The following is a 24675-nucleotide window of genomic DNA, read 5'->3' as shown; positions in this document are numbered from 1 at the left end:
CATTCAGCCCATTGTGCCCATACTAGCTATTTGGGAGTTTTACACTGCTAGTCCCATTCTAAGTGTATTTTCTTGCCCAAGATGAATGGCATACGCAGAGCACTTGCCTGATGAACATCATTAACAGTGAATCTGCTCTGGGATGTCAATCCTGTCCCCATTTAAAGACAGCCTACACCTCTCAAAGAGGAGATGTACTTTGAATGCAACAAAATGTCAGTGAATATTCAGTGAAAACTGCAAGGCATTAATCCACATTACGCCAACTATCCCCTGCCATTTTTCTGATAGTGTGTTGTAGGATTCGGTGAAGGAGGTTGGTATGATAAGGAACATATTCTAATCACTAAACAACACCAAATATTTCTAAGCAGTAGCTCTGCATGTGTGGGGAGAGATGACATAGTGCATCACTGTCAGAAGCATTGCGCTATGCTGTGGATGCAATGCTCAAAATTGTTTAATAGTCTCACAAGAATAGCTAAGGTAAGCTTCCTAACAGTTATTATTCCTCAATTTGCCCAGTACTACCTAGTACTACCTTTCTTTATTAATTCACGGAATGTGGGTGAAGTGGGTGAAGAATTGCCAATTCTTAAAATGATTCTAAGAAGCTGATAGTGAATCATATCCTTGAATCACTGCCATCTATGCAACGTATACCTAGATATAGTGCTGTTTGGAAAGGAATTCCAGGGTATTGATCCAGCAATAATGTGAATTATGATATAGTTCCAAGTCAGAATGACTTGAGACTTGGCCTTGTTAAGTCTTCGTTTTCAAAACACTCCTGACTTATTACGTTGAAAGTGCACCCAACTATCCCTTTATTTAAATTTCCCATCTCTATACCTGCCACCCACAGTCTTTCTTGTGCAATTTCAAACCACTCCCTAAAAGTCACCCTTATCAAAGGCACTGTATCCATATGTCACAGGTCTTCTCTTTCTCCTATTGCACAAGAGAGCAGAGGATACGTGAGAGAGCGAAAACAAGATGGTTCTTCTTATGATGTTCGGTTCTCAGTAATGCCAATATATTCTGGATAAATTCACAGCCACTGATTCTTCTTATTAGTATTAGGTGAGCCACTGCTACCAAGTGGGGAGGGAGGCTCAGATGATGTATTTGGCAGAGGAAAGGCTCAGTCTTCATAAAAACTTAAAATATTGTTACACAGTGCATATTAATTAGCTGCATCACATATAAGAAGCTAAATTGTCTCAACTTAAAAGCAAGCATATGGGTACATGCTGTTAACACTAAGAACAATCATTGAAACATCAATTAAGGTACAAGGAGAACTAGCTAAGAACACATAGAGAACTAAATAAGACGCACTATGACTCTGGTTAGCTGCAGCAACCCTTTATACCCCAATGGGTCGGATTTATCTTATGATGTCAATTAAACCTTTCTGGCAATGACCTGAAAAAGAAAGATATTGAGGGTTATGTTAAATTTAACAACCACAAGTGACCGCCAGTCATCTGTTGAGATGCTATAAATCTCTATCGTTATCTGACATGATAATCTGAGCATTCTGCTGTACTAATAGGTCAAGGAAATTCCATTACTGCCAGCAGAAAACAGCTAGCACCTCCTGTGACCTGAATCCTTAGCTGCTGTCCTACGTACTACTCCCCTCTCTGATATATAGCTTCAGGTCTCTGATCAATTGCTGGTGGTCATATTACTTCCCATCAAATCTCAGGTAGCCAAGCTGCTACCCCTCTTGATGGGATTCAGAAAACCTTGAAGATGCAGAAGGTCATCTCTCAGCAAACGTTACGTGAACAAACTGTTTCCAGTTGTAAGTAAGAAAACAGTGATGAGGGATAAATATTGTTGTGGCATTTTCGTAAATTTTAATTTGTCCCTCAATTATGCTATGCCTTTATCTTGCTTGTAAGCTTCAGGAAGCCAGCACATATGAGGTAAGGAAATGGTTTTGCTATATAATTTCAAATGCTTGATGATTTCAAATATATTAAATATATTTGAAGTAATGTCAGTTGTAAAGTTTTGTGGTATCCAAAAAGCATAACATTTTCCTCTTTTGCTGTTCTTTTCTAATTTGTCATAATCATCTCTAACTTGCAAGTCTTCCCTGTTTCATTGGCTTTCCTCTGTTAGGTGATCCCGGATTCTTTAATCCCAAATTTTACAAAAAGACTATTAATGGTCATCCACTAACATAATTAAATTATGAATTAATTATATAGTGGCTGTAGTCTATTGTGTTATGTCTTCCAGTCAATATGTCCATATACCTTTAAGAGACACATTATCATTGTATCATGGCATGTGATCTGAAGTTATAAAGATCACAAACTCCATCTCACTGCAAGATCACTTGAAGCATGACATTCTACTGTAACATGCTCCTCTGTTGAAAATCAAAGCTCAGTATTAGTCCAAGCAGCTAATATTCCTGGGGAATGTAATGTTTGTACATAATATTTTGTTGTAGTAATTGTCCAATGGAATCTTCAATAGCTTGATACCTGCAACCAGTTTCTTATGTTATAGGAGATAACATAAACTTTGCTGCAGCAGGTAAAACAGCTGTTGGAAACAAATTCACACGATAGAGTATGGATTAAAAGGATTTTTTTTAAAAAAAGTATATTTTGAGATATACTACTTGTGGATTGACTGACTGCAAGAGAGGAAAGAAAGCAGTCATGAGTGGAAGTTTCGAGAGCTTTCCAGTGAACTTAGAAAAAACGGGCGGAAGAACGTAATTTAGTGGGAGGCAATAATTCAGTTTCCTGATGGAGAGTTAAAAACTTGCCATTAAATTCTCTGGACATATCAGACAGATTGACTTGCTGACAAGTTCTTCAGCAAATATTAGCACATCATGAATATTTATTGACACCCCAGCCTTCTGGTTGCAAATGTGTTGCTGGTCAAAGCACAGCAGGCCAGGCAGCATCTCAGGAATAGAGAATTCGACGTTTCGAGCATAAGCCCTTCATCAGGAATAAGAGAGAGAGCCAAGCAGGCTAAGATAAAAGGTAGGGAGGAGGGACTAGGGGGAGGGGCGATGGAGGTGGGATAGGTGGAAGGAGGTCACGGTGAGGGTGATAGGCCGGAGTGGGGTGGGGGCGGAGAGGTCAGGAAGAGGATTGCAGGTTAGGAGGGCGGTGCTGAGTTGAGGGAACCGACTGAGACAAGGTGGGGGGAGGGGAAATGAGGAAACTGGAGAAATCTGAATTCATACCTTGTGGTTGGAGGGTTCCCAGGCGGAAGATGAGGCGCTCCTCCTCCAGCCGTCGTGTTGTTGTGTTCTGCCGGTGGAGGAGTCCAAGGACCTGCATGTCCTCGGTGGAGTGGGAGGGAGAGTTAAAGTGTTGAGCCACGGGGTGATTGGGTTGGTTGGTTCGGGCGGCCCGGAGGTGTTCTCTGAAGCGTTCCGCAAGTAAGCGGCCTGTCTCACCAATATAGAGGAGGCCACATCGGGTGCAGCGGATGCAATAGATGATGTGTGTGGAGGTACAGGTGAACTTGTGGCGGATATGGAAGGATCCCTTGGGGCCTTGGAGGGAAGTGAGTGTGGAGGTGTGGGCGCAAGTTTTACATTTCCTGCGGTTGCAGGGGAACGTGCCGGGGGTGGAGGTTGGGTTGGTGGGGGGTGTGGATCTGACGAGGGAGTCACGAAGGGAGTGGTCCTTGCGGAACGCTGATAGGGGAGGGGAGGGAAATATATCCTTGGTGGTGGGGTCCGTTTGGAGGTGGCGGAAATGGCGGCGGATGATACGTTGTATGCGGAGGTTGGTGGGGTGGTAGGTGAGAACCAGTGGGGTTCTGTCTTGGTGGCGGTTGGAGGAGCGGGGCTCAAGGGCGGAGGAGCGGGAAGTGGAGGAGATGCAGTGGAGGGCATCGTCGATCACGTCTGGGGGGCATCTGCGGTCCTTGAAGAAGGAGGCCATCTGGGCTGTGCGGTGTTGGAATTGGTCCTCCTGGGAGCAGATGCAGCGGAGACGAAGGAATTGGGAATACGGGATGGCGTTTTTACAGGGGGCAGGGTGGGAGGAGGTGTAGTCCAGGTAGCTGTGGGAGTCAGTCGGTTTATAATAGATGTCTGTGTTGAGTCGGTCGCCCGAGATAGAAATGGAAAGGTCTAGGAAGGGGAGGGAGGAGTCTGAGACAGTCCAGGTGAATTTCAGGTCGGGATGGAAGGTGTTAGTAAGGTTGATGAACTGTTCAACCTCCTCGTGGGAGCACGAGGCAGCGTCTGTGTTGAGTCGGTCGCCCGAGATAGCCTTTCCATTTCTATCTCCAACCAACCAACCCAATCACCCCGTGGCTCAACACTTTAACTCTCCCTCCCACTCCACCGAGGACATGCAGGTCCTTGGACTCCTCCATTGGCAGAACACAACAACACGACGGCTGGAGGAGGAGCGCCTCATCTTCCGCCTGGGAACCCTCCAACCACAAGGTATGAATTCAGATTTCTCCAGTTTCCTCATTTCCCCTCCCCCCACCTTGTCTCAGTCGGTTCCCTCAACTCAGCACCGCCCTCCTAACCTGCAATCCTCTTCCTGACCTCTCCGCCCCCACCCCACTCCGGCCTATCACCCTCACCTTGACCTCCTTCCACCTATCCCACCTCCATCGCCCCTCCCCCTAGTCCCTCCTCCTTACCTTTTATCTTAGCCTGCTTGGCTCTCTCTCTTATTCCTGATGAAGGGCTTATGCTCGAAACGTCGAATTCTCTATTCCTGAGATGCTGCCTGGCCTGCTGTGCTTTGACCAGCAACACATTTGCAGCTGTGATCTCCAGCATCTGCAGACCTCATTTTTTACCCCAGCCTTCTGGGGCTACATTCAGTCGCATTAAGCAGAAATGGGAAATGCATGTTCACAAACCTAACTCCATGTATTTATATATGAGGAATGTACCTCATGGGGGACATGTTTTCCTGTAAGCTCCAGTGAGTAAAAGTGTCTTCAGAAAACTGGCTGTTTCATACTTGAACTGTTGCTTTGAACAAGTGCTCATGGCAAAAGGGGTGAAATCTTTGTGTCAACCAAATAATGAGAAGTCTCAGTCATATGTGGTCTTGCCTGTTATAGTTAAAAGCTTACAGTGTCAGGGGTGAAGGCTAATCAGGCCATTAACCTGCCCGAGCAAAGCAGTCACATTGGCTCATGCCAGCAAACCTGATTGGGGCAAACAAGCAGAGCTCAACTCAAAAGAGCTGTGAAATGAAAAGGGCTGTCTAATGAAAAGTAGGCTGTACTTAAAAGGAAAGTCAGCCAAAAGGTAGACTTGGTGAAAAGAAATAGTAGGGAATAGAATTAAAATGATGTGGTTATCAGGGTCACTGGAAAAAATTTGAAGAAGTAACAAAGAGGAATGATGAGGGCAGAGCAGTAGATGTGATCTATATGGACTTCAGTAAGGTGTTTGACAAGTTTCCTCTTGGGAGACTGGTTAGCAAGGTTCGATCTCATGGAATACAGGTAGAACTAGCCATTTGGATACAGAACTGGCTCAAAGATAGAAGACAGAGGGTGGTGGTGGAGGCCTGTGACCAGTGGAGTGCCACAAAGATCGGTGCTGGGTCCTCTACTTTTTGTCATTTACATAAATGATTTGGATGCGAGCATAAGAGGTACAGTTTGTAAGTTTGCAGATGACACCAAAATTGGACGTGTAGTGGACAGTGAAGATGGTTACCTCAGATTACAACAGGATCTTGATCAGATGGGCCAATGGGCTGAGAAGTGGCAAATGGAGTTTAATTCAGATAAATGCGAGGTGCTCCATTTTGGGAAAGCAAACCTTAGCAGGACTTATACACTTAATGGTAAGGTCCTAGGGAGTGTTGCTGAACAAAGAGACCTTGAAGTGCATGTTCATAGCTCATTAAAAGTGTAGTCACATGTAGATAAGATAGTGAAGAAGGCGTTTGGTATGTTCTCCTTTATTGGTCAGAGTATTGAGTACAGGAGTTGGGAGGTCATGTTGCAGCTGTACAGGGCATTGGTTAGGCCACTGTTGGAATATTGCGTGCAATTCTGGTCTCCTTCTTATTGGAAAGATGTTGTGAAACTTGAAAGAGTTCAGAAAAGATTTACAAGGATGTTGCCAGGGTTGGAGAGGCTGAACAGGCTGGGGCTGTTTTCCCTGGAGCACCAGAGGCTGACGGGTGACCTGATAGAGGTTTACAAAATTATTAGGGGCATGGATAGGATAAATAGACAAAGTCTTTTCCCTGGGGTGAGGGAGTCCAGAACTAGAGGAGATAGGTTTAGAGTGAGTGTGGAAAGATATAAAAGAGACCTAAGGGGCAACTTTTTCATGCAGAGGGTGGCACATGAATGGAATGAGCTGCCAGAGGAAGTGATGGAGGCTGGTACAATTGTAACATTTAAAAGGCATTTGGTTGGGTATATGAATAGGAAGGGTTTGGTGGGATATGGGCCGGGTGCTGGCAGGTGGGACTAGATTGGGTTGGGATTACTGGTCACCATGGATGGGTTGGACCGAAGGGTCTGTTTCCATGCTGTACATCTCTATGACTTTCTGACTCTAATTTGGAAAATGGAAGGGACAAGCTGAGAAGTAGGGGGTAGAGTCAACTGCTAGAGGTCAAGGAAGTGTGGAGCTTCATATTGCAAATGGGGAACACAATAAAATAATTAGACTTGTTGTGGAGGGAGAATGACCAGTGGAACGGAACAGTTTGGATCTGGATAGGAGTGGTATCAGGAGAAGAGCAGGAATATCAAGGAGGATAACGAAAGGGAAGATAGTCACAGGAGCATGTTGAAGAAAGTCTGATGAGAAAAGTGGGCCATCTGTCCTTTATGCAGGATCCATATATTCTCAAGGGAGTGATGGAGAGAGAGTAATTTAAAGGGAAGGTTTACAATCGCTATTTTTCCTAAATCAAATAATGCAAATGGGAGGATCCCAAGATCTGTTTGCAGATGTTTCTCTACAGTGTAAACACACGCAAGGGAGACAGTTAAAGCAAAAACTATAAAATATTATTGCATGAGCAGTTAATAGTTTTTCACTGAAGGGAAGTACAGAGAGATGCACCTAAAAATCACCAGCAATAGTGATGATGCTGGCTATTCCACATTCAGATGTGCAGGATCATCCACAGACCTGTAAGTTAATGACACGGGGCTGAAACCATTATGCAGGCTAGAGATTGCAAAGTTCTAGGGCTGTATTGCAGGGCATAGTGAAGGTCACCAAGAACCCGATTGAAATAATTATGACATGCATGGAGAGCAGTGTAAAGATCAGGACCACCATACGTTGTACATGGCTGCATCAGGAAGAGATATAGCAGCCATGGAGAACACTCTCAACCCCATGTAGAGGTAGCTGTAGAGCAGGCATTCAATCAATACTTGAACACCTTGAAAAACACCCAGAGGGTGGTTTGACTATGTCAAGACGTCAAATGGAAAACATTCATCTCATTCCTAAGATTATTCATGAATCAATGCAGCCATGACAGGTATTTGACTAACTTAACACAGCAGCCATATTAGCTTCATTCAGGTTACAAAGAAGGATGAACAACCATAACAGAACCAGTGACATGAGACTCAGGAGTCTGTAGCTGTGCATAAGCAAGCAGTGTGTTCAAAGGGGGAAATGGGGTCTTCAGCATTGAACAGTCTATTGGAAGAGGATGTATTGCAGATGATGCTACAGCTATAGCGCTACAGGATGTAGATTTAGCATGATGAGGGAAACCATATTGGTTGGTTAGTGTCCAGAATGCCAACAAGTGCAAACATTACCACCAGCAGCTCCCCCACATCCATGGGAATGGCTGGATAAATCTTGGATTCAGTTTCATGTTGAATATGCAGGTCCTGCCATGGGCTCAATGTTCTTAGTCATTGTAGATGCCCACCAGAAATGGTTGGGCATGCATACAGTCCATTTGTCAAACACAGAGACGGCAAGAGGAAAACTACGCATATCTTTTTCAATACATGGGCTCCTAGAATTGTTGATCACAGATAACAGGCCATCGTTTATCAGCATGGAATTTGGATAGGTTGAATAGGATTTGACATGTAAGGACCGCTCCATACTATTCACCATCCAAAGGCCTGGCAGATGGAACAGTCTAAACTTTGAGGGCAAACTTGAAGAAACAGCCTAGAGCCTCGATAGATACTAAGCTGTCATGGTTCTTATGTGATTATAAGACCACACTACATGCAACTACAAGGATGGCTCCAGCAGAGTTGCTAATGGGTAGAAGGCTCAATTTCATCTTCCCAGACCTGGAGGGAGAGGGCGAAACAGCATCAGGGTTGCCAGTACCAGATCCAAGACTCCACCAAGGGATGTAGTTTGATGCAGGAAACATGGAAGTGACTCTGCACGGGTAAGAGGCATAGTCAACATAAAATCATATAGATAGTTCAGACAGATGCGACAGTCCTGAACAAGCACATGGACTACAGAACAACCTCGGTTATCTGAACACCAATTATCCGAATTTCAGATTATCCAAACAAGATTGCAATGTTCTGTAAAAACGTTACATCAAAGAGATGTTACCGCCACTGCTGATACCGACATTTCCTCCAGTCCCCGTTAACCAAGGTATCGACTGTTTGGGACTTTTCATGGAGTGGTATGAATCAGGCGGTAAGTGTGATTCAGGGCTGAGAGGAGCGACAGATATATAATAATATTAATAATATTCATCTCAGCTGCTGTTGTTGCAAATAGTTGTTGGTGGACAACAGTTGCCAGGACTATTCACAAAGCAACAGTTGCTATAACTGAAGCCGCTGCCGTGGAGGGTTCACACGTGCACCTTCCGTCCTGCACTGCCTCCGCGAGCTCTCCAACCTCCTGATGGCAGGAAGCAGGCTGTCAGCATCATCACACACAGTACTGTGGCTGCACAGCACTCTCCGATCACCTTTTGATCCTTGTACAATTGAAGGAGGCTTTGTGTGTGAAACCTGCCTGATGCCTGCTTTTTGTTTTGCTTTCTGACATTAATTATCCTGATCGGTGTGCAGTGTGGACCTCTCTCTTCTTAACCTTTCTCTCTCCTCTATCTCTACTTTTGCAGCACAATCCATTATCTGAACAATTAGTCATCTGAATAAAATAAGCAGGGAGTCCTGGCTGACAGATAAAAAGAGGATTGTCTGACATTCTGACACTCTCCGTTCTTGACTCTGTTGAGGCTATGCCAGAGTTATGGACTTCCTATGTTTAAATAAAGGATGACTTGGTGATGGGGTACTGGCCTCTGTGGAGTTGTTTCAGTATAAATACAAGATTGTAGTTGCCTGAAAAAATTACCTGCCCTGCCCCTGAGTGAAAGTGCCTCCCTTGTTTAAGTTTGACTCCATATGTAGATTTAATAAAGCAAGATTCCTCCAATAGGTTCTGGAAATTAGGACTCGGTCTAATTCCCAAAGTATTCTGAATCAGACAAATTCAGATTCATGAATCTATCCAAAATACTCCCTTCACTAGTTGTGGCAAGTCAACAAATACTAAAAGAAAAACAAATATGTGCAGGTTAGAGTAGAAGAAAAATGTGTTGATCACTGACAATTCCTTTGTTGTGATCATAATACCAAGACTGCATTCAAACAGCAGGGGGTGCTTGGAACCTGTCAGGTAAAGTTAGTCTCTGAAATAGCATTAAGATTGCAAGACAAAACTTCTCTTTTTCTCACACTTTCTCCTCACCATTTAGTTTAGACAGATGTCACAGGTAAAAATATTGAAAAGTTTAGAACAATGCATACCTCAACATTTTGTCATCCTTTTCACAATGTTTGAAATTTGAAATCTGCAGGTGCACCAAATGACCTATTGCTACATTGCCCAAAATTTTTGACTGAAAGAAATATGAAGATTAGACAAAATCATTGGGCAGTTTGGTGAAATATAGTCTCTCTTTCATGCTTCAGAAGCAGTCTGGTATATATCAGGGATTTTAATGCTGAGAATATTAAGACAATAAAAATCACCTCAAATTTTATGTAAAGTATACAAGTAAGGACCATCTGGATCATTTACTCATCACCCACCAAATATAAAAAGTGGTGTTGTGTAATATTCTATCAATCTTTCTTTCATTTTTTGAACTAATCGTCAATCTCAACACATCCATTCTTCAATCAAATCGACACTGTTTTATACTCTATTTTACCGATTATTCACACTTTCTCTTTTTTTTTATAAATGCAACCTTTCCAGAATTGAATAAGCTATCTTAAAAAATCTTCTGTAATAGAGGTATAGAACCATCGAACTTTACAACAGGGGTAGCGTTAATTCAGCTCATCGTGCCTGGGCAAGCAGATTCAAGTGGCTTTCTCTTCAGAAGTTTCTTCATTCAAATGCTTTCCCTTTGCAAAAGTTTTTTTTTAATTCTTTCATGGGATGTGGACATCACTGACTAGGCCAGCAATTGATGCTTATCTGGGCAATCAGTTTCCTGCTCAGCATTTCAGTGTCTATGAATTTGCTGGGGGTTTGGAGTCACAAAACATTCTGGTGGCCAGAACAGGTAAAGGACAGCAGATTTCCTTTGCTGAAGGGAATTAGTGAACTAGATAGATTTTTAACAACATGGTAGCTTTATGGCATCATTGCTGACACTTGACATAGTTAATTGAATGTCAATGCCAACAGCAGACATGGTAAGATGTGAACTCTATTCTCAGGGCAGTTGGTAGAGCTACTAAATCACTAGCCAGTGGTCATCACCTCCCCTTTATTCTACTTGTGTTTTTGCCTGGGCATTCAATACTCTTAACCCCTTGTAACAAATACATCCTATAACTCTCCCTTGTTAACTCACTGGTGCTCTGCAGCAGTTTGATGAAACAGCTCAATTCCTATTTAAGTCTTCTTGTCCAGCTAAATGAATTCATAAATAATGAGCAGTTGGCCATACCTTTGGACAAATTTTAAAAATGACAACTTTGACTGTGAACTACATAGGAGTTTCACCACTCAACTTAATTATATTTACAAGATAATTTTAAGCTTATCAGAGAATTTATGGCTCAATTTTCCTATTTTTTCATAATGTTTTCCATATGAGATTCACAGTGCCCAAGCTGTCATTGCCTACTTCAACTTTTCTCAGCAGCAAGAAGATTCAAGATGTCCTCTGCTCTGAAAGGGTAAATGGCACCTAACCTCCATACAGTGTGGGAATGGGCCATTCAGCCCAACAAGTCCACATTGACCCTCTGAAGAGCATCCCACATAGACTCACTCCCGCTACCCTATTCCTGTAACCTTGCAACTCCCATGGCTATTCTATCTAACCTTCACGTCCCTGGACACTGTGGGCAATCTAGCATGGCCAATCCACCTAACCATGACAGCTTTGGACTTTGGGAGAAAACACGGGGAGAATGTGCAAACTCCACACAGACAGTTACCCAAGTTTGGAATTGAACCTAGATCCCTGGTGCTGTGAAGCAACAATGCTAACCACTGAGCCATCGTGCCACCCCTCTTTGCTTTTTTATACTCACATGGTCATTATTCATTCTAACTCTGTTCCAAGACATACCTCTCACTATGGTTCATGGACTATAACTCCCAGACTACATGCATTATGTCCACTCAATGGCTCTCACCCGTCTCCTCTTCCCGGTGAAGAGTTGATGCTTGAAATGTCCACTCTCCTGATCCTCGGATGCTGTCTGACCAGCTGTGCTTTTCCAGCACCACATTTTTCGACTCTGATCTCCAGCATCTGCAGTCCTCACTTTCTCCTACTAAATCATCCTGCACTCCGCACCTCCCACTTACTGAAAACACCTCACCACTTCACCTGCCCTGTGTCACCACTAACAGCTCTTCCATTCACTTTCACCAGAACCATTCTCTCCTTTAGTCTCATTGCATGCAGAATGAGCTCACAGCCAGACTAAAAGGGAGAAAACTGAAGGAGCTTGGAGGTTCCTTATCCATACGGGAAGATGTTGCAAGATGCCTGATCGCTCCACCACACCCCTGCCTGTGATGCTAAAGCCTGCAAATGTCCATAATAAGAATGGTGAGTGCATATCTGTTAAGGGCCTTCTCAGCAGGCCTGGGACCTCTAGGCCCAAACAATTCTGGGGTCAACTGGTCAGGTCTTTTAGGCCAACAGGGGCAACCACAGAACAGACACAATTCTACTCCACCGGCACAGGACATAGCTGCACTTGGAGTGGAACAGAAAAAAACGGCACAGAGATGGCACTTTTGTAAATGTATATGCACTAGTACTTGGAAAAATATCTGCAGTATTCAGATCTGATCAAGTGGATCAATTTGAAAGATAAAAACTTTTCCGATGTCCTGAGGATAAAAGTAGTAGGAAATGGCCAAGCATTGCTCGTTTCTCAAAAGTAACCGACTCTTCAAATGCAGATAACATTAGACATTAGGGACCTTTGAACCATGACATTGATGACTGCATCAAATGCTTTGCTTTAATGTGGACAGCACTGAGGCTAAAAACAATGCAGAAGGATTGTGCTAGGGCATGACCTGCATATGCATCCATACTTACTCCCACCTTATGAGTGATAGCACCAAATTAGTGTTGATTCCACACGTTTCTAGAGACAAAGCTGCATTCTATTTATTAATTTTTCAAGAAAGCACAGTGCTGTTCAATGCTGACAGGTGTACAATAGCTAGTTCCCATGCCCACTCTCTCTTATAGTGTATTGGCCTGCAAGAGAAGTTGCACAGAGCACCGTCTTTCATTGGTTCAATCCCATCCTACAGGACACTCAAGCATTTCAAGACAATTTACCAACCTATGCAAACTTTGAAATGCTAATGACTAACTGATGATGAAGGGGTGAAAAGGAAATGCCTCAGGATTGCAACAACTTGCTTCACATGAAGGAATATTTCATGGCACAGCACTTGGATATGATATGCTGACTGAAATCTTAACACCATCCAAACCTAATGCCATGCAATGTTGGTGCACTGTCTCAATGACTGCTGCTTTCTCCTTAATGTAAAGTTCTATGTGTAGGTGCATGGAAATGGAGTCACCAAAAGATATCAAGCAGACGATCATTTGAATACAAATACATCTATTTGTCAACAGAAAAGTTTAAGGACTGCAAAAATAAGCAGATCCATGAATATTTCACACAGAACATTACATGATGAAAAGAAGTGCAAATCTGGCTCACTAAAGCTGGTTTCAATTATATTCTTTCTGGCTTCTTGCTCTCAACAGTGCATTGCTTTATTGGGCTGTGTTGATGTCCCTCTTGGTAAGTGTCTTGATCTTGATGAAGTTGATGGGAACCAGTAATGCTGGAGAATCCAGCTGCCAAACTGCTTGACTCGGAGGAAGTGAGGATTGCAAATGCTGGACATCAGAGTCAAAAGGTGTGGTGCGGGAAAAGCACAGCAGGTCAGGCAGCATCCGGGGATCTGAGAGTCAATGCTTTGGGCATAAGCCCTTCCTCAGTAATGCCGACTTTCCTAGTCGGCAGAGAGGTGAGGGAGAATATGAATAACTAACAAATGAACAGGAAATGACAATGATGACATTCAGCATCACTTGTCCATAAGACCATAAGACCATAAAACATAGGAGTGGAAGTAAGGCCATTCAGCCCATCGAGTCCATTCCGCCATTCAATCATGGCTGATGGGCATTTCAACTCCACTTACCCGCATTCTCCCCGTAGCCCCTAATTCCTTGTGACATCAAGAATTTATCAATCTCTTGAAGACATTAATGTCCCGGCCTCCACTGCACTCTGCAGCAATGAATTCCACAGGCCCACCACTCTCTGACTGAAGAAATGTCTCCGCATTTCTGTTCTGAATTTACCCCCTCTAATTCTAAGGCTGTGTCCACGGGTCCTAGTCTCCTCGCCTAATGGAAACAATTTCCTAGAGTCACCCTTTCCAAGCCATGTATTATCTTGTAAATTTCTGTTTGATCTCCCCTCAATCTTCTAAACTCCAATGAATACAATCCCAGGATCCTCAGCCGTTCCTCGTATGTTAGACCTACCATTCCAGGGATCATCCGTGTGAATCTCCGCTGGACACGCTCCAATGCCAGTATATCCTTCCTGAGGTGTGTGGACCAAAACTGGACACAGTACTCCAAATTGGACCTAACCAGAGCTTTATGAAGTCTCAGTAGCTTAATGGTGCTTTTATATTCCAACCCTCTTGAGATAAATGACAACATTGCATTCGCTTTCTTAATCACGGACTCAACCTGCATGTTTACCTAATGAGAATCCTCGACTAGCACTCTCAGATCCCTTTGTACTTTGGCTTTACGAATTTTCTCACCGTTTAGAAAGTAGTCCATGCTTGTATTCTTTTTTCCAAAGTGCAAGGCCTCGCATTTGCTCACATTGAATTCCATCAGCCATTTCCTGGACCACTCTCCCAAACTGTCCAGATCCTTCTGCAGTTTCCCCACTTCCTCAGTACTACCTGCCTGTTCACCTAACTTTGTATCATCAGCAAACTTCACTAGAATGCTCCCAGTCCCTTCATCCAGATCATTAATATATAATGTGAACAGCTATGGCCCCAACACTGAACCCTGCGGGACACCGCTTGTCACTGGCTGCCATTCTGAAAAAGAACCTTTTATCCCAACTCTCTGCCTTCTGTCAGACAGCCAATCCTCAATCCATACTAGTAGCTCACCTCGAACACCATGGGCCCTCACCTTGCTCAGCAGCCTCCCATGTGGCACATTATCAAAGGTCTTTTGGAAGTCTAGATAGATCACATCCACTGGGTTTCCCTGGTCTAACCTACTTTTCACCTCTTCAAAGAATTCCAACAGGTTTGTCAGGCATGACCTCCCCTTACTAAATCCATGTTGACTTTTTCTAATCCGACTCTGCTCTTCCAAGAATTTACAAACCTCATCCTTAATGATGGATTCTAGAATTTTACCAACAACCGAGGTTAGGCCAATTGGCATATAATTTTCCATCTTTTGTCTTGATTCATTCTTGAACAAGGGGATTACAACAGCGATCTTCCAATCATCCGGGACTTTCCCTGACTCCAGTGACTTTTGAAAGATCTCAACCAATGCCTCCGCTATTTCCTCAGCTACCTCCCTTAGAACTCTAGGATGTAGCCCATCGTCGCCAGGAGATTTATCAATTTTAAACCTTTTAGCTTTTCTAGCACTTTCTCTTTTGTAATGGCAGCCATACTCAACTCAGCCTCCTGACTCCCTTTAATTGTTTGGAAATTACTCATATCTTCCACCGTGAAGACTGACGCAAAGTACTTGTTAAGTTCTCCTGCTATTTCCTTATCTCCCATCACTAGGCTTCCAGCATCAGTTTGAAGTGGCACAATGTCTACTTTTGCCTGTCGGTTGTTTCTTATTTATCGAAAGAAACTTTTACTATCATTTCTAATATTACTGGCTAGCCTACCTCCATATTTGATCCTCTCCTTTCTTATTTCTCTCTTTCTTATCCTATGTTTGTTTTTGTAGCCTTCCCAATCTTCTGATTTCCCACTGCTCTTGGCCACTTTATCGGATCTCTCTTTTTCTTTGAAACATTTCCTGACTTTCTTTGTCAGCTGTGGCTGTCTAATCCCTCCCCGGTTAACCTTTCTTTTCTTAGGGATGAACCTCTGTACAGTGTCCTCAATTATACCCACAAACTCCTGCCATTTTTGCTCTACTGTCTTCCCTGCTAGGCTCTGCTTCCAGTCCATCTTTGTCAGTTCCTCTCTCATGCCCTCATAATTACCTTTATTTAACTGTAACCCATTACATCCGATTTTGCCTTCTCTCTTTCAAACTCCAGACTGAACTCTACCATATTATGATCACTGCTTCCTAAGTGTTCCCTTACTTTAAGATTTTTTATGAAGTCTGGTTCATTACATAGCACTAGGTCCAAAATAGCCTGCTCCCTTGTGGCCTCCATAACAAGCTGTTCCAAAAAGCCATCCTGTAAGCATTCCATGAATTCCCTTTCTTTGGATCCACTGGCAACATTATTTACCCAGTCCACCTGCATATTGAAGTCTCCCATGATCACTGTGACCTTGCCTTTCTGACATGCCTTCTCTATTTCCCGGTACATATTGCGCCCCTGGTCCTGAGCACTGTTAGGAGGTCTGTACATAACTCCCATTATGGTTTTTTTGCTTTTGTGGTTCCTCAATTCCACCCACACAGATTCCACATCATCCGACGCTATGTCATTCAGTGCCATAGATTTAATTATGTTCTTAACTAACAAGGCAACCCCACCCCCTCTGCCCACCTCCCTGTCTTTTCAATAAGTTGTCGATCAAGGATTGGGGATGCCTCAGATTCCCAGTTGCTTCCTAAAATGAGTCACCATAATAAACATTCCAGGCAGTTGTGACCTTTACAGCCACTGGAATGGGATTGCCACCTAAGTCCTGCTTCAGCAGATGACATAGTTTGGTAATAAGCCTTAGCCTGCTCCCACATTATGTTTTAAGAGTTGTAGAAAATGATAACAAGGTCTGTATAAATGGAGTTTAATTATTCTCTTCCACCTCCTTAGGGGATCTTCACCTGCTGCCTCTCCCTTAGGAGACAGTGCAGAAGCTGATGGATATTGCTGTTCTTTTTAACAATGTTATCATTGCTCTCTCCTTCAATGCTGTCTTCACCTGTGCAGCAAGGCTACAAGGAATGCAGCAACTATGGTATTCCTAAGAGATCCACGTGCTGATAATCTGTGGAGAATATCAGAAAGGGAACAGTACCTCACTCGCAGTACTACTGATTCTTCACACTAATCACAGGGAAGACTTATGTTTTGCCTTGATGCAGAGTGCCATGAAGCTTTAGTAAGGGGCTCTGAGTATGCAAAGTTATCCAGATATATATTTCAGATCCAAATTGTTCATGCTACACTGGGGTGGTTACATTCTGGCATTAATCTATCATGGTAACGTCTCTTCCAAAAAATGCCACCCTTGAACATCACAGACCATGTCCCTGTATACTTACAGTTCAGTGTGCAAATGTGACAGACCCAGCTCTGAAGCATTGTCTTATAGTGTCACATATGAAATGTGATTCACAAATAGCAAAGTTTGGTGACACTTTTAAGTTAATGTCTGAACAGATTTCCTTATCTAAAATGCTAAGAAGACAATCGATGCAAACTATTAAATGGTCGTGATTGTTTGTGACCATAACTTTTAGTTTCATTCTTGGAAAATCCTTAATTCTGTCCATGTGAGAAACAACTTTGAATAATAATGCCTGATCTTTATATCCACACCAATATTGTATTCACACTGCCAAGTTTGCTTTAAGTACAATATTTTACTGCCAAGTCTAATTTGGTCTGTTATTCATGGGTTTCAGTCAGTGTTGGCTAGGCCAGTATTTGTTTACCTAAATGTCCTTGAGAAGATGGTGGGGATCTGCCTTCTTGAATTACTGCAGTCCTTGGGTCTACATGCTGGTGAAACTGCATCCAGACAATTTCAACTGCACAACTTTCATTGCCGCTCTCACTGTTTTCATTGTAGTATCGTTAATGCATGTTTGGTGTTAGTTTATTTTCAGTTCCATTTTTCCCTTTTGATCCTCTGCTCTTCCTTACTAGACATTTTACTATGATTCTTTGGCTCTCATTCTCCATGGACATGTTCAACATCACTCTGTGATTCCCGACAGAAGCTGATTTTCTGCGGCGTTTGACAGTTTCTGCCAAATTCATAACTCCTGGGATTGACTTGTCTACAATTATGAACTACCAGTTGCCAAGTTTCAGCCTTGTCAGCAGGATAACATTAATCTCAAGCTCCCCTTATGAACGCCTAATGTGCTGATTGTCAAACTACTAGATTTCTGGTGTTACTATCTGAACTTATTCCCCTTTCATGTTTAAAATTATTTTCTCTCTTTCTAACAGTTCCTTGGCAATTCACCAATCATTGTCTCCCCCTCAGGTCTCTAGTCATGCTGCATTGTCTCATACATTAGGCAATCCTGCCCAATAACGCTTTTCTTTATTTCTTGCATAGAAATGTCCCTGATAGTCCCTACTAACTTAGCAGGAAGTATAAAGCCATGTCATGCCACACTCAGGTGGAGTGCATGTTCCATAAAGGCCTTTTAATACACTCAACTGTTGAAAATCCACAAGATGGTCAAAACTCTTCGTGCTTCATCTCACTTACCATTCCTTGTTGACTTATTCAACCTACAAACTACCCATCAGCCATCTCAGTGCCCATATGGAGTGACCGTCATGCAAACATCATCTTCTGGATCAAAGAATGGGTGTCATTAACAAACTTGTTGTGGCAAACCTAAATCTGTTAGATGGAAGACATTGAACTAAAACAATGAGAGTGGTCCGCAGGTTGGGGACAAGCCAAGGCCCTTGTGCTCCACTGAAGGCCTCAGGACTAGCCCCACACATGCTTATGGAGAGACACAAACAAGCAATGATGCATGTTACCTTTGAGTAGTCCTTTACAGACAGACAGCAGACTCATCATCTTAAACCGTTTGTCTCTGGGGGTTTTGCACACCCTTGATAAGTAAATTGTAGTCAACAACTTTATGTTATTTGACACTGGCTTCTATATGAAACCATCATGTAGTTAAATAGCAGCTTCTTTAAAAATCTTTAGTTTTCACAGGATGTAAGGCTTTCAGCTACAATATTAAACTCTTTAAATCCTGGTTTGGATATTTTGAAAGTAATGAACATGTCATGCAAAAACACAGTTGATGAAGTTTGCAACAGATCTTAATAAGATGTAGGAAATATATGAGTGAGAACAGTCCAGTCAATATTCTGGCTGTGCAACTTTTCATCTGTGTGTTGACAGCTAAAATAAGCAAGTTGAATCAATTGTGTGAATGGTTAATGTTCCATCAAACAATGTCTCCTCTGCCCATACCTGTTTTCTGATGTAAGCACACATTTAACTATTGTCACTTTTAAAGTTCATGTTAGAATCTGGGGCCATGTTACAATGCTCTTCAATTTACGTTCGATCCATATTGATTCCAAATTAATTTCTTTTGCAAGCCAATTCTGTGATTGATGACTAAAAATAACATAATATGTTTATGTTACAGCTTTAAGTAGGCAGAAACTAATGGAACACGCAGAAGTTCACAGATTCCCATGCAATTGGATCTATGTGAATGTTATACTTTATGTTGGGGTGAGAAATCACACTCAGAATACTTGCTGTCTGTCATCAGTTGCACTCCTTTAATGTAGAAGTGCCTATTGAAATGTACACATTTAAGGAGTAGTGACAGAAGCAAATACACTGGCAATACCCTTTTGTATATCACCTATTTAACACAATACCTGTTATCTCATCTGAACTAAATAATCCATATTTTTGTGCCAAATCAAACTACTTGTAGTACATGACTCTTTTAAGGACAGTGGTTCCCATTTGTATTTCAAGCAGTTTGAGGATGTGCACCTTCCATCTGTGTCTCCATCTGGCTGGGTTGGCCAATCTCGTGCCCTGAAGCAAACTCCACTCATGTTTCAAAGGAACATCTTGCACTCTTTCAGCCTGGCTGATGAAATCTTTTTCCATTGGTGTAATGAACTGTCTCTGTGGACATCACACCAGATTAATTACCTAAGTGCTTGCAGAGCTGATCGCTGTTGTCCAGTCTGTCATCTGGTGCTTCAGGTGACCACACACACTCTGTTGTCATGGTGATAGAGAGCTTTTTTGCAGATCTGCAACAAAACAGCACAATACGCAGATAGCAGAAATTGAACTTTTATAGCCAATTCAGTTTTTAAATGAATATGCATATTTACTTTTTAAAATGTTTCCATTTTATTTTATTTCATTTTTAAATGTAAGATGCATTAAAACAATTTACGCAAACAAAGGTGTAACCATGCTTGCACTGTGAATGTTATATATTTATATAAAAGGTTGTCTATATGACTACCGCTGATTAGATTCATTAATTGTCTTTGGATAAAAATGAACAATCAGCAAGTAAGGTCTTATTAAATATATTCAAAACCACACAAATGGACTTGACCCTTTGAATACTTGAGACTGAAAATGTGACTATCATAACAAATCCAAGTCTTCAACTAATTTGATTCTACAAAATACTAAGAAGCAGCTGAGCACATTGAAAGTTATTGGCTCCACAAATTCCAACTTTGTTGTTAAAGAATTGTCTCTAGTATGAACTATGCCTTTAGTCAAGCTATCCTAGTGCAGCTACTAAACTAGCATCAAACCAACTACATGGGATATTGCCCAAAAACATTCTACCTACCAAACATAGGACAAATCCAATCTGCAAACTAAACAACTACTTCTAACTATGATCAAAAAGTTTGTAAGAGTCATCAAATGTAATCAAAAGTAGCACTTATTCACAATATCCTGTTCAGTAATGTTAGTTTAGATTTCATAAAATTCACAGGCTGCAGACTTGGTTCCAGTATGAAAAGTTGAATTCCAGTGATGATGTGCAAGTGATATCCCTTGGCTTTGAGACTAAAAATGACCATGACTGGCACTAAGGATCCCTTTTAAAACTGTAGTCAAAAAGAATCTGGGTTAAAAGTCTCCAGTGACTCTTCCAGTTGTAATAGTTCAACTTGGCAGCATCCCAAATGCAATATATTTCCAGTTGCATCCTTTAATGACCATTGGATAATTTAAGGACCACAGGTAGATCTATTTGCTGTTCAGCTCCATTTACATTTGCTCCAATAATGAAACATTCCTTTATCAGATGCAACAGGATTCGGACAAGATCCAGGTTTGATGTGATAGTTGACAAGTAAAATTTGCCAAACAGCTTAGGATGTTTTAAACTTTAGCCTAGGACTTGCTGGTTTAATGTAGAAATATTGTGGGATTTTCAGCTCCGCTAAAAAGTTATAAATGGATACATTTTCTATCATTTATTAGTTTCCCACTAAATAATGCTTAATTTATGTTAATTTAAGATTATTTCTTGGTGTAGAAACCTTGAAGCATGAAACCTTGTACAATGATTTGCATTGGCAAATGGAAAATTCATGTCTTTTAAAATTATTGATTCATACAAGAATTACGATTAATGTTACAGAGATAGAGCTAGATGTTTAAACAATGACAAGGAAATGAGATGAGAGACTCGGGCACAGACAGTTGCTAGGAAGGAAGATTCAAATCAGATCCTCGGCACGTTGTGGTGTTGATCAAAGCCAACAGTTTGCTGCTTCTCAATATTTAATTGAAGAAATTTATGCTTATCCAGTACTCCATGTCGGATAAGTAGTCTGACAAATTAGAGACAGGCATTGAGGCTGAATATTATCAACGTACATCTGAAAATCAAAATTGCAATTGCACATGACCTTGTCGGAGTGTTGCATGGACATAAGAAATAACAATAGATCAAGGAATACCAAAGATAAAGGTGAGGAAAAGCAAAGTGAACTCTTTAAAAACAGTTATCTGTTTAAGAAGGGATTGATAAAAATGAAATTAGGTGAGCACAGTCCAATTCAAGTGAGCAATGTGATAAGGTACTACAGGAAAAAGTGTGCTCAACCATAAGATAGATCAAGAAAGAAAAGGAAGGATCACAAGCCGTATAGGATTTCATTGATGATGTAAGTCAAATTAGTATTGTTGTGAGTTAGGATTCTGTTTGGAGGAATTCTGTTTGGGGCAACTGAAACATAGAATGAACTTTGTTGGTGACAATGCTTTCAAATAATTTGGAAGAGAGAGATTGGGAATATGGCAGTAGTTTAGTAGAATCACGTATGATGTACCTAACATCTGTGAATATTGACAAGTTTGTAGAATTAGAATGGCTATGTGATACTGTACTTGGCTGCACGCAACTTACAAACAGAAGACAAACGTAGACTTGGAAATGAGGAATATTTCATATTGCAGAGAATCATACATTGAACATGAGCAGGCAACAGTTTGAAAGGAAAGTTGGGCTGAAGCAGATTTGAACAGAAAGTGTCACCACTGTGTCTGAACAGATATCTCAATCTAATAGAAGTTAATGAGCCCATAACATTCAATTTTAGTTCCCTTCCCTACTCATCTTCAATCCTTACAACTGGAGGGAAAGTTTTGGGAGGGTCTTAAAAGGTCAGAGGCATGTAATCCAATTCCATTACGAAAATCTTTAAATTATGAAGTAAAGAAATATGTCCACATTGTACTCTATTAGTATTTATAATGAGTCATAGAGTCATAAAGTCATTGAGATGTACAGCACAGAAACAGACCTTTAAGTCCAACTTGTCAATGCTGACCAGACATCTTAACCTAATTTAGTCCCATTTACCAGTACTTGGTTTATATCCCTCTAAAACCTTTCTATTCATACTCTCATCAAGATGCCTTTTAAATGCTGTAGTTTTACCAGCCTCCACCACTTCTTCAGTCCATACATGCGCCACCTCTGTGTGAAAAAAATGCCCGTTAGGTCCCTTTTATATCTTTTCCATCTCACCCTAAACCTATGCCCTCTAGTTATGGATGGTTTGCAAATAGTGTTGTGTCTGAAGGTGAGGTAAGTGAAAAGGAAGTGCTAATAACAGTGTGAAGTTAGTGGTTCATTTGCAAGGATACAACACTTGAAGATACAATTAGTGACCTTGACCACTTGCAGGAAGTAATCAAACTTCTACCTGCACTGCATCCAGGTCCATGAGACTACCCTGATGGCATTGACAGCGACAGCAATAGCCTCTGTTCCATCTGTCTTCTCTGTGTCTATGCAGAAGGCCTGTGGTCCCCCATGGGAAAAAGACCTTAACCTTCCTGTACATCACTCACACAAAGGCTCCCATTGCATCAGTGAATATTAGAGTGTTCTCTCTGTCCCAGCTGCTTTTCTATCCTCAGCCTTCACAGTTCAGATTCCTCCATAAAAATTTCTATCACTGGCTGTGACTAGAATGCACCTCCCTGTTAAGTAACCCAGTCTAACATTTAATAGGGCTGGCTTCACTTGAACTTGAGTTCTCTGCCGAAGTGTACAGACAGTCAGCAGCACACAAAGCAATCAACAAATGCTTCTATCACTGAAATAAGCAGGCAGCACAAAGATCACAAATTGCTTGCATTGCAAAGAATGGATACCGACTAGTAACCCAACAGCATTCCCCATGTTGTTATTGGGTTTTATCCAAGTATCCCCTCAGAATTTTGTGCTCCACGTTTAAGCTACTAAATGCTCAGAGTAAACAGAATTCACTGAATTGCAAAAGTATAGCTCTGTCTATGCAACCAGGGATGATCAACAAATGAATTTTACCTACTACACTCATCTCAAGGCTATTCTTTAAAAAGAACTCGATAACTCTGTAATTCCAGGCTCAATTTTGTTATAAAATAAAATACACTGTAATGGAATGACAAACATGAAAATGTGCATATTTAATTAGTATCCTAAAATAAATAAAACACTTTCATCATATCAAAAACTAACTTTGTTCAAATTCCACATACGCTGATAAAAGATGCACTCATGTCCCATTGAGTACTATTGCTTTTGTACTATTTCACTAGTTTTATCCAAATCCATAACACCAAGATTATCAAAAATATGAAATGTGGAATCAATGTAATTGAGGTAACTTTTAAGTACAAAATCTCTGCAGCACTAAGCTCTAATTCTATAGCACTGCTCAAATGTAGCTGAAAAATAAATTTGGAATTATTGGGTGTTTAAGAAGTATTGTCACTGGCAATGAATTAAGGCAACATCTTTCATATATGAAAAAGAAAAGCTAATAGACCAACTTAAGTCATCTTTCCTTGATTAGAATCAAATACAAATTTCCATTAAAGTGCCATACATGACAAAATATGATCACTTTCAAAACAAGTCCTGTCGACACTGAAAGTTTGCATTGCCTTTCTGAGTGAACCATACAATTCTTAGCAAGCTATACATTCTGGTTGTTCTCTTAAACTGTGTAAATCAGATAATAGACAAAATCATCCGTAATTTTGAACAGAGTTAACACTATAACTGAAGTCCTCATCATGAGTGTGTAATACTTAACCCTTTTTTGAAAAAAGCTTTATCACTAGAGGTGTTACTTTTCTATACTAACTGCATTAATACTATTTAAAGTTAACTGGTAACATAACAATAATGAACGACACACACACACAGACACACACAGACACACAGACACACACACACACACAGACACAGACACACACAGAATCACTCACCAACACAAAGCTGACAGCTGCCTTCACTGAAGGAGAATCTCTCTGCTCTACTGCTCCGAGTCTCACCTCAGGCTTATCTAGCCAGCATCGGTTGTTGTCATGACAATGCAATGTTTCCATGGCTTTTCCTCACTTTCAATTAATCTCTTTCATAGCACTAATTATGGCCTGAAGACTTTCTTTACATCTTGAGAAACTAAAGCACGGGTTTCTACCAGGGTCTCTGACATGTATAGAAGTTGCACAATTTGCAACACCTGGTAATTTCAAAGGTATGTTTAGAAAATGACAAGTGTTGTGTTTTAAGACAACTTCGTAACAATCCACTGAAATGAATTACCACCTACAAGACAATCAGTTAAAGTTATATCTTCACAGTAGGTTGTAATCATGGTCCATACTTATTTTACAAGAATATTCGAGAAACATGAACTAAT

General features: G+C 41.3%; 1 protein-coding gene across 1 annotated transcript in view; it reads right to left on the bottom strand.

Annotated features, from left to right (window-relative positions):
- Positions 1-24296, bottom strand: part of ppp1r17 (protein phosphatase 1 regulatory subunit 17) — a 39092-nt gene extending 14796 nt beyond the window's left edge. Inside the window, exons 1-2 of the mRNA XM_060824209.1 lie at positions 24239-24296; positions 19637-19740 (exon numbers count right to left, since the gene is read on the bottom strand). Of these exons, the coding sequence (XP_060680192.1) occupies positions 19637-19715 (79 nt within the window). The 5' untranslated portion in view covers positions 19716-19740; positions 24239-24296. The remainder of the gene's footprint in view (positions 1-19636; positions 19741-24238) is intronic.
- Positions 24297-24675: the final 379 nt, after the last annotated feature.

The sequence above is a fragment of the Hemiscyllium ocellatum genome, chromosome 4 (assembly GCF_020745735.1).
Source record: "Hemiscyllium ocellatum isolate sHemOce1 chromosome 4, sHemOce1.pat.X.cur, whole genome shotgun sequence".
NCBI lineage: Eukaryota > Metazoa > Chordata > Chondrichthyes > Orectolobiformes > Hemiscylliidae > Hemiscyllium > Hemiscyllium ocellatum.
Note: the sequence above shows the minus strand (reverse complement) of the source record. Positions and strands in the feature narration are given on the sequence as shown.